Here is a 10,666-nt window from a genome sequence, read left to right as displayed (position 1 = left end):
AAGAGCGGGGATTAACACGAGTGGCACGATATTCCAAAAGTCGGTTCAACTGTTTGGTTTCGCCGATGATATCGACATTGTGGCTCGGATTTTTGTGAAGATGGCGGATACGTACATCGGACTAAAGGCCAAAGCCAAACGGATTGGTCTGGTCATCAATGCATCAAAGACGAAATACATGAAAGGAAGGCGATCACGAGAAGGCAGTGCTAACCTTCCACCTCGAGTTCAAGTTGGTGGTGATGAAATCGAGGTGGTCAATGAGTTCGTGTATCTGGGCTCACTGGTAACTGCCGACAACAATACCAGCAGAGAAATTCAACGGCACATTATGACGGGAAATCGTGCATATCTTGGTCTCCGGAAGACGCTCCGACCGAATAGAATTCGTCGCCGCACCAAGTTAGCCATCTACAAGACGTTGATCAGACCGGTAGTTCTCTACGGGCATGAGACATGGACTACGCTTGTGAAGGACTAACTCGCCCTTGCTGTCTTCAAGCGGAAGGTGTAGCGTATCATCTTCGGGGGACTGCAGATGCAGACTGGAGTGTGGAGAAGGAGCCATATATCGTCCTCACCGCTAAGATTGGCAGGTTGCGGCGGGCTGGGCATGTTGTAAGGATGTCGGACGATGGTTCTTGAAACCAATCCGTCAGGGACGAGACGGAGAGGTGCACAGCGGGCAAAATGGATCGATCAAATGGAAGACGACTTGCGGACCTTATACCGACTGCAGAGCTGGCGAACTGCAGCCATGGAACGAGTGGAATGGAGACGACTCTTACGTACAGCAAAAGCCACACCACGGCTAGGGACTGTTTGGTAAGTAGATAAGTAACACTGGAGATATCCCGCCGGGATGCGGTATCTTTTTCCAAATCTGTATCATATTTCCAGTTCGCTTATTTGTCGCTTCCCCTGCTGCACACATTGTCTGCTTAATAAACTTGAATGTTAACAGGTAAATGCCGTTGTTAAAAATAGAAATTTCTTTTGTGAACTTCAATTCGTACAGTTTGTCTTGATGTAAGTTTCATCATCCTATACCACGTATTCAAACTTCGTTAGCTTTTTCACGTACAGCTTTCGCGATCGTTGTCTGGCCAACTTGCTCTCATTATTGTCACGATTTGGAGGCACCACCTTTTAGTTAGTCGACAATACGGCTCGTTATTTAGCTCGATTCACAGTTGTAGACGACATTCCCAGTTTGCTTGCGACATCTCGGACGGAAAGGTTGTAATTCCGCTTGAAACTGCTAACCACTCTTCCTGGCAACTTTGTATTTATTAAAATAAATAAAGCACTGTATAAATAAACACTGTTTATTTTAAGCTCAACGTATATGGTTTGGTGGATATGAATTCATCATTTAAGCACGGGGTTTCTGAAATAGTTAAGAATTTAAGAAGTAATCAAAAACCTCCAAAATCACTTTATTTACTTAAATTTAGAGTGTTTTTGGGGTTTTGATAAGTAAAATTTCTATCAGAGTATTGGTGACAATCAGTTTGAGAACTAAGAAGTTAGTTGCATTTTAGCCTCTGGAGGTCCAAAGTTCTTCATGGCTAAACAATTCATACATACTAAACACTTTAAGCCCGAAAAACAAATGGAGAATTCTTTTCCCCAATAGCAATTCTAGACCATTTGCTTTGCAGCAATAGATCGTGATAGATAAATCGTTAGGGGCCGTTCAATAATTACGTAAGCAAATAGAGGGGGAGGGGGTGTGTTCAATTTTCTTACGTTATCTTACAAAAGGGGGAGGGGGTGAATTGATTATCTTACGTAAGAAAAACATTGTTAATGCAGCTGTTCAAATAACCATGTTCATGGAAGAGTGAACGGTAAAATTCATAAATGGAAAATTACGGAAGGACTATTATCTCGAATTAAGAGCAGAAGTTTTGAAAAAATATGCTTACGTAATCATTGAACGGCCCCTTACGTGATGTTTCTCAGTACCCACTTCTCGTATGCAATAAAAGCACGAGTTAAGGGGTCCCTGCACAGGTTGTGCTTTTTGTTGATCTCTAATCGCATGGTTTTCAATATTGATCGCTATTTAAGCAACTGCTTGGTACACATTTAGGCGTAATCGCTCGCGAAATGAGAGTTTGGCGCTAATAGTATCACATTCGCAAATTAAATACTCAAGCTGAAGAACGCTGTAAACCTTTTTCCATTGTCCATTTTATTTATCTTTCACTTATAAAGTAGTTCAAATCACATCTTAAGTGTAAACACAATACTTAACCAATTTAGTAACGATCAAGCCGACGGAAATCATTTAATTAAATTCCTCGTGTTCCCCTCTGTATCAGTAACCGACCATCATACAGATCTGAACAGGGTTTACGCTGTTATTTCACTTGCTGCAACTGCAACCTTCCGCGCCGAAGATTGTAGATAAAAGTCAGCTACGTTGAGTCAGCTTTAGAATCGGTTTTTTCACACTTAATACTTAGAATGCAGTCTATGGTTTGGTTGCTTATTTCTGGCATATAACTAAGGTATAAATATCAGATTAAAATATCAAGAGCAATTTTTGCGATAGAAACTAAAAGAACTGATTGATGTATAATACAGAAAAAGCAATCATTCGCACAGTCTTGCGAAATAATCTGCATTGTGAAAGCGGCTGAACTCTAAGCAGCCGGAAGTGACGTTGTACCTGTAAGAGGTGGAGGGGTCGCAGATCGCTGCACTGATTCCACCGAAGTAGCAGCAGCCGATGGTCCAAAATCGAAGTCAGCATTAACTTGGATGTGAGGGTTCTCATATTCGGGTTCGAGAGTCGTTCCAACCTTTTCTTCCGCATTCTCCTGCTTGTGTTCATAATAATTTTGATACTGAGTGTAATGATCATGGTTATGACCAGCGTGCGCTAAGCCGTGTCCAAGCTGCCAGAGGGCAACTCCTGTTAGGATGCTCCCAACACTGAATGGATTTGATCCACGGTGGTAGCCATAGTTTGAACCATAGCTTCCAATGTTATTATCGCTGTATGGGCTAGCAAGATTGTTGTGATTGCTTTGGTATTCATAGCGCCTTCCGGAGGCGGCGGCCGAACCGTATCCGTGGTTGTGGCTAGAATAACCCATTGCTTCGGCGTAACTAGGTGGATTTATTCTTGAGTATGCTGGAGGGGCTCCTCCTGCAGGTACCGGATGGTGTCCCAAACCAGCATAAGCCGGCGGAGGACCAATGGGGCCAGCCGAATCCATATTCCATCCACTAGCCGCTTTTGCAGGCTGAGCATCCGGAACAGGTGGATTTCTCACTACACTGCCACTCACGTTTTCTGTCATATGCGCCTGATGGTAATTCTTCCTGGAATGTCTGGATAGTCCACCACTGCTGCTAGGATTTTTGCTACGCATCCGAATCGCAAAAGCACGTTTACCATGTACAGTATCGGCACAGCAGATCAACAGCACTGTTAGTAGTACCATTGACCAAATGGTCTTCACATCTCTCATTTCTTGAAACGAATTGAACAAATTCTTTTGAAAAGAAACTTCTGAATCCTACCGGCTCTAAAATCGTACTGAAACGCAGCCGTTGAACAGCATATCGGTTATAGAGCGTAAACACCGTTAGATAGCTGCAGCTTTACTGATCCAGCCTTAACGAGATGATTGACCACTTGATTCGTGAGATTCTGCAGCATCTCAGTTGATATTACGATGATATGTTCTTATGTTGGGTATCTTGTTGTTGAATGAACGATTATTTAATTTAATTTAATACATAGTATGGTCGTTGGGTGTTCTGTTGCGATCTACGCGTGGCATGAGTGTCGGTAACTTGGCTACACAAGCGATGAGTTTATCGACGTATTGCGAACTTTTTCTATATACGCATGTTTGTCACCACAAGCAATGTTAGACAAGTTAAGTAATTTGTCAATTTTATCTCATTAGTAAAAAGTAGATCACATGACTATTGATTGCGGACAGACGCAGTGTAGAGTTGGGTTTTCTAGAGGAAAGATTCTGAAATTGCGGCGTTTATCATGAGCTAGATAAAGGTCGATTACTCTATATTCGTGTTTACTAAAAAGGAAAGTATGGACACTTGCACGGCCTTCAGATGGATGTTTTTGTGAAAATCTCAATCGCAGACGCAATAACGGGTCGCATACATATGTACCAGATAAAAATTGCTTTACAGCGTGTACATTCTGTGAAAGTGAAAACGAAACCGCCACAAATGTTACATCAGATTTTAAACGGTAATAAATTTTTGAACGCATAGCGGATTGTATTAATCTGTTTTGCGTTAAATAGAAACAATGCAGAACAATTATGTGACACACTTTTTTTGGGCCGAATTTCCGTGTACAATAAACTCATGCGAGCACGCTATGCATCATTTCTTGAATCGAAATGGTAAGGCATTCATCAAATAATTGACTTCACCATAATGTACTGGTACTTTGAAGCAAGTATGTTGAATATTTTGAAAGGTGATAACATTAATCGCTCTCTAATTCAAAAATCCATAGTTTTTCGCTTCTATTGAACGGGGTCGTCATAAATTTCAATTCAAGAATAGAGAACTATTTTTAGCGTTCGAAAAATTCCCTAATTCCCATAGCATCAAAAATTATTATGAGTAAAAACACATGTGTTCCGTTGAGTAGATGAGCGTATCAAAATATGAGTTGACAAGAGCCATTCGCTTTAGAACCTAAAACTGTCTAAATCGCTTGAAGTTGACCTACTGACGCCTCAAAGCCATTGGACCGATGTAAAAGCGAGGAACGTGGATCCCACATGAGTTGAAGCGAAAAGTAGATAGATTGTAGGACAGAGAGTCGACAAAGTGCTAATCGTTATGGTGAATGTCAAATAATGAGTAATCACACCATGGTGAGGCGGTGAAGATCGGAAATATAGACCTTTCCGATAATCATAAATACACTTACGATCAACCGTCATTTCAAAAAACGTGCAGTATTCAACCAAACGTTGGCTGCGTCCTGTTGTTTACATCCAAAAGAAACAGATGCTGTCGTTTTTTCTAACATTTAGTGCGAAATTTTGAAAATGCGTGGCCTTTCTCCCGAGCAAAGAAAGCGAATTGTGCACAAATGGGGCACCGTGAGTGGTCTTTCTATAAGAAAATTAGCCAGAGAAGAAGGTATAAGTGTCGGAGCAGTTCAAACCGCATTGCGGAAGTATTGTGAAGAGTTCACATTTACTGATGCCCCAAGACGTGGTAGAAAACCCGGGCCTGTTGATCCCACAATGGACAAAAAGGTTAAGGAATACTACAAGCGGCATCCTTCAGTATCAGTACGAGATGTGGCGAGAAAGCTTGGAACCTCGGCGAGTAACGTTATGCGTGCCAAGGGAAGAATGGGTCTGCAGACCCGTCGGATGCAGAAGCAGCCGAAACGAAATCCAAAAAAAGCTGAATCTGTGAAACCGAGAGCTCGGAAGCTTTATGACAAACTTCTGACCAAAAAAATGGGGTGTGTTATCATGGATGACGAAACCTACATAAAACTGGACTATAAGACTCTGCCAGGACCGCAATTTTATACATCACCGAAGGGAAAGGATGTCCCTGGACCAGTGAAAGCCATTTACACCGAAAAATTCGGTAAGAAGGTAATGGTTTGGCAGGCCATTTGTGAATGTGGGATAATATCTCGTCCATTCATTACGAATGACACAATGAATGGTAAAATTTACGTGTAAGAGTGTTTACAGAAAAGGTTGTTACCCATGGTTAAGCAGCGTAACAATCCTCCAATCTTTTGGCCCGATCTTGCTTCCTGCCATTACTCTAAGGATGCACTAGGGTGGTATAAAACAAATAATGTCACATGTGTCCCAAAGGAGATGAATTCTCCAAACTGCCCTGAAATTCGCCCTATTGAAACTTTTTGGGCTTTGATCAAGGCAAAGTTGAGGAAATATGTCAAACCAGCGGATAATGTTGAAAAATTTAAAAAAGATTGGCTTAAAGTGGTAAAAATGGTCGGAGAACACACTGTGCAAAAGCTTATGAGTAGTGTTAAGAGAAAACTTAGAGAACTCGCGTATCCTACAAAAAATAATCCCAACTTGAATTGAAACTGGAAAGAAAACACTTATTATCTATATTTCAGAATAAAATGACCCGAAAAATCCTGCATTTTTTGTTTTATTCAAGAAAGAAGATGTATTTATAATTTTCGGAATAGTCTATATGAGCTTTCCAATCAGTCCGAGGCTAGTTCTTCCTCAGACCACACTCTCAGCATGATCCGATGGATATAGCTGTTCGTTTGTTAACTCTTTCACTTCTTTCTTTGTCCATGGATGATGGTTCCACAGCTTGTTCATTATTCTTAACATGTACAGACCGCACCAGAAAATATAAGCGATCACACTGAAAAAATGGCGCCTTTCAAACGTATTCGATCTCTGTGCTTCGAATTGGCTGCGTACGTTTGTTTACATTAGTTCAGTCATCTCCGTACGAACAAAGTGTTTTTTTCCGGTCTAGTTTCAAAATGCGAGAACTTTCGTTAGAACGCCGTAAAAAATCGTGCAGCATTTTTCTTCTGAAACTGTCGCTGAGAAAAATGGCGAAAGATGAAGGAGTAAGCGCCAAAGCCATTCGTACTGCGATCCGCTGAGTAAGCTGAGGAGAACTCTTTCCAGGATTTACCGAAAAGTGGCCGAAAACGTGGTCCAGTATGTCCGGAAAATGATAAGAAAATCATGAAAATGTTTGATCGTAAAAGTTCAGCGTCTGTACGTGATGTGGCGAAAAAGGTGGATGCATCTGTATCGAACGTTGTACGTGCTAAGAAGAGACTTGGTCTAAAGACATAGAAGAAGCAACGTATGCCGAAAAGAAGTCCAGAACAAGCAGCATCGATCAAACCAAGAGCTAACAAATTGCACGACGACATCTTTTGCAAAAATGATGCCTGTATTATGATGAGACCTACGTAAAAATGTACTATAAAACTTTGCCAGGGCCACAGTTCTACACGGTGCAGGAAGGAAAAATCCTCCAGAAAGAATTTCATTAAATTAGCTAACGTAAAGTTACAATGAATTAAAGTGATAAGGTCATTTAAAAGTTACCTTTGAAGTTTTAGGATCAGGTTTTTTATTTTATGGTGTTATCGAATAAGTAACGTATAGTAGAGAAATATTAAAATAAGTCAGGGTTACTGGATATTTTGCATCAATCTTTCACCGGTTGTTGTCAGATTTCCGACACCGAGCAAAGCATAACACATAAAAATGAAGAACTGTTTGTTTACCGGATGACAAAAAGTGTTAAACACTAATAATGATTCACATAAAATGCGGAAACAATGCTGCATATTCGGTTCCAACGGAATGATATTTTCTTTCCATACAAGAGCTGCACTTGACTGTTCCTCATTACTTTCTCCTTTCACGTATAATACTGGAAAATCGCTTTTCGTAGGAAACGCGTCTTCAGGCTGTAGTGAATAACAAATGTTACATTAATAAAAAAAAATGTAAATGAATCCCAATACACACCGTAATCCATTCTATTATTCCATTCAAGAGATTCACTTTTGACAGATTAGCATCACGAGCTCGCTTAGTACCTGGACTGGGACATTTTTGACGAATAATGAAAAGGGCACGTAGGAATTCTGCAAACACATTATTCCAATAGAAATGAATTAGAATATTTGGTGAAAGAAGTAACTACGTACCATCTTTTATGTTGTTAAATAAATCGTGATAACGAGCCAACACTTTCACTCGAAGACTTGTAAGCTGCTTTTCAAAATCAGGTGCATAAGGATACATAGCTCGAAACTCCATTGAGATCTGTATTGGAAACAAAAAAACACATGCGGTTACTGCGTATCAATGGATTTGTCTATCCAAGTAAAAATGTAAACTTGATGTCGTATCGATTTATATTATTGCTTACCATCAATCCGTTAAATGCGGTTGAGACAGGATAAGCTTTCAAATAGTTGTCGAACAAACCTTTTTGGCGAACATCGTTACGTTTACCGAATGTGACAGGCCAAATCTCTTTTGCCCGAAGTTCAGTATTTAGCCCGGGACAAAGAAATTTCAACTCTTGATCCTGAAATGATTCAATAAAAACATTAGGCGAATCGACTAGAGTTTGAGTTTTCCATTCCTATTATACTGCCTATAATCGCATATCAGTCCCATCTGGAAAATCATCGAGTTGAGAAATCAGCGCTTGAAGATATTTTTCTTGTTTTGGTTATTCCACCTGTTTGGGGTGGGTTATTTTTATTTTTTTGACATAATGTAATGAAATAGACCTTAATCATAACTTCTTCATCAAAGAATTGCCTTTTTCGTGAAAATTACAATGAAAAATTAGGAAGAGACTGATATGCGATTATTTAAGTCATCGAGTAGCAAAAAATAAGCGCAAACCAGTCTCACTTTCAAACGCTTGGTGCAGAAGTAGACATATGGGCAGACGTTCATAGCCGCAGACAGCTTCTATACTGCATGGAAAATGGCGAAGACGTCCACCCATTACTTACCCCGACTCTAAGGTCGTCTAGGGACCACCCACATTCCACGTGAACAGCTTTGGGGGGTACTGTCCACAATCCATACATTTTTTTAGCATTTATATTGGCTGTTGTCCACGAGGGGGAGAGGGGAGGGGAAAAATCGTTAAAAATCTGTCCACGTGGAATGTGGATGGCCCTTAGAAAAAGCAAAATATAAGGTTGAAGTCTTGGATATGCTACTGAATAATTTCTTTTCTTACGTCTTCAGTGTTTCGCAATACGTGCTGAATAAAATTCTTCCGCATTAACCCGTGCATTAAGCATATTGGAAAAGTGGTATTGAGAAAGGGAAGTTTCCAAATTCATTACAACAGTATTTGACGGAAGACGACGGCGATGAAATGAGGAATATGCTGTTTCTAGCTAAGCAACTAAAAACGATTTCTTCTGAGTTCTGACAATTTCAACTTGAATGATCATTTGAAGTGAGCAGATCATACAGAGGAAGCTAACCCCCTACTGAGAGCAGAATTGCTCAAGGCTATCATTCCTCTAATTGACGAAACCAATAACCTTCCGGGAACGAGCTTTCAGAAATACGTGCAGTTTCAGTATCTACTTAAAACTAAAAATATGGCCATGCTCAGGAGAATCATTTGGTGGGACTGATATGCGATTATTTTTAAGATGGGACAATTTGACCTCACATTTTTTCTGACTTTTTCAAATAAAACATACTTTTTTGTTTACTCAATCGATAGTAGAGCAAGAAATGGATGGAATCTGATATTTAACTCAAAAACGATAAAAATCCATATGGGACTGGTATGCGATTATAGGCAGTATAGCTTCTGCATATTGGTTTTCAACAATCAGCGTTTCCTCTTGTTCGTGCGAGTATAACTTCTGGCGATTGATTATTCGGTTTCCCGAAATACGAGCCAGATATTCCATATGATAGTGCAGCCGACCGCTATGACGACTTTGTCCCCGACCATTGGGATGAAACCAAAGTGCCTGAGGCACAGCAACCGTTGACGATGACAACTGAGGATATGTTTGTACAAGACTCTTCGCCAATAAATTTGTGGAAAGATGATGGTCGCCTAGAATGTACGCTAGGCATAAAACAACAATTTTTTTTTAAATAAAGTAATTTACTTACAATCCGTATACAGATTTCAGGTACCCGCGAAGAATCCGCCTGATAGTAGTAAGACAAAAGTCATTCGGTTTGTGCCCTTCTTTTAATATTTCCATTACGGTCTTTCCGCTTTGAGTACGACATAAAATCTTATCGATGTTGATAGTCTCAAAAGGAAACCAATTCACATTTTTTCAAACAAATAGAAGACTAACAAAGTCAGTTCCTCGCTACTTACTGATTCTAGAATTATACCGTGGTACAAGTTACTTTGTTGTTCACATTTTTGTTCGTGTCCTTCATGTGAAAAAAGATCTTCGTTTAAGTTGCAATCCTCTCCGGTATTGTTTGTTGATTCATAAGCTTCATCTAACCTTTCTTCAAACACCACACCGTTTGATATATTTTTTTGGATCCGCTAAATTAATTTAATTGCTTTGGTTCGTAGTTTGAGCCGTACAAAATCCATATGCTCAAGTTCGACAAATGTTTGTATATCGTCGATTCCTTCTTCCACTGCAAATAAAATTGAAATATTGCTATATATCAGAGATGCCAGATGTTTTTGAGAAATGTCTGCAACTGCTCGAAAAACCGGATAGATCTGCTTGAATACTGAAAAAATGAATAAATCCGTGATTCGAAAAAATTGCGCTCGCGCAGCTAAAAGTCTACAAAAATCTACACACATTTTTGAAAAGTCTGCGCAAATTTAAGGCGAATCTGACAAACATCGGCAGAAACTATGAAAAAATTGTAAATATCTGCGAATCAATAAAAATCTGCACACGAGCTCCAAACATCTGCGTTTTGCAGACAAATATGCACATCTGGTATCCCTGCTACTTATGTGTTGCAACTCACTCTACTACCATGGGGTCGGCAAGTCGGCAAGACAGCTAGCATTTACTAGCGCTGCAATGCACTAAAAAAGAATTCCTTGAGTTTTTAGCTATTCGATAATCTATGTTCATATTAAGATATTTAGTTTATTTATTCGAACAAAGTGAAGT

At 39.9% G+C, this 10,666-nt stretch overlaps 1 protein-coding gene and 1 long non-coding RNA gene across 2 annotated transcripts; both read right to left on the bottom strand.

The window, feature by feature from the left end:
* Window positions 1–7,160: 7,160 nt before the first annotated feature.
* On the bottom strand, window positions 7,161–9,256 carry LOC129731255 (uncharacterized). The gene is made up of 5 exons (XM_055691101.1): window positions 9,248–9,256; window positions 7,936–8,097; window positions 7,712–7,829; window positions 7,530–7,648; window positions 7,161–7,468 (listed from the first exon to the last, which is right to left on the bottom strand). The coding sequence occupies exons 2-5, from the start codon at window positions 7,936–7,938 to the stop codon at window positions 7,187–7,189; spliced, it is 522 nt and encodes a 173-aa protein (XP_055547076.1). The 5' UTR covers window positions 7,939–8,097; window positions 9,248–9,256; the 3' UTR covers window positions 7,161–7,186.
* A 161-nt stretch (window positions 9,257–9,417) lies between these two features.
* LOC129727162 (uncharacterized) lies at window positions 9,418–9,911 on the bottom strand. Its single transcript, XR_008728494.1, has 3 exons — window positions 9,892–9,911; window positions 9,675–9,820; window positions 9,418–9,615 (listed from the first exon to the last, which is right to left on the bottom strand). It is a non-coding gene; the product is annotated as an uncharacterized LOC129727162 (long non-coding RNA).
* Between the last annotated feature and the right edge of the window lie 755 nt (window positions 9,912–10,666).

The sequence above is a fragment of the Wyeomyia smithii genome, chromosome 3 (genome assembly GCF_029784165.1).
Source record: "Wyeomyia smithii strain HCP4-BCI-WySm-NY-G18 chromosome 3, ASM2978416v1, whole genome shotgun sequence".
Taxonomy (NCBI): domain Eukaryota; kingdom Metazoa; phylum Arthropoda; class Insecta; order Diptera; family Culicidae; genus Wyeomyia; species Wyeomyia smithii.
Note: the sequence above shows the minus strand (reverse complement) of the source record. Positions and strands in the feature narration are given on the sequence as shown.

Excerpts from the sequence above, each read along its gene's own strand:
- LOC129731255 (XM_055691101.1), bottom strand. Across the intron at positions 7,649-7,711 it reads ATTTAACAACATAAAAGATG|AATTCCTACGTGCCCTTTTC; the intron begins GTACGTAGTTAC and ends ATGTGTTTGCAG. Across the intron at positions 7,469-7,529 it reads GAATAATAGAATGGATTACG|CCTGAAGACGCGTTTCCTAC; the intron begins GTGTGTATTGGG and ends TATTCACTACAG.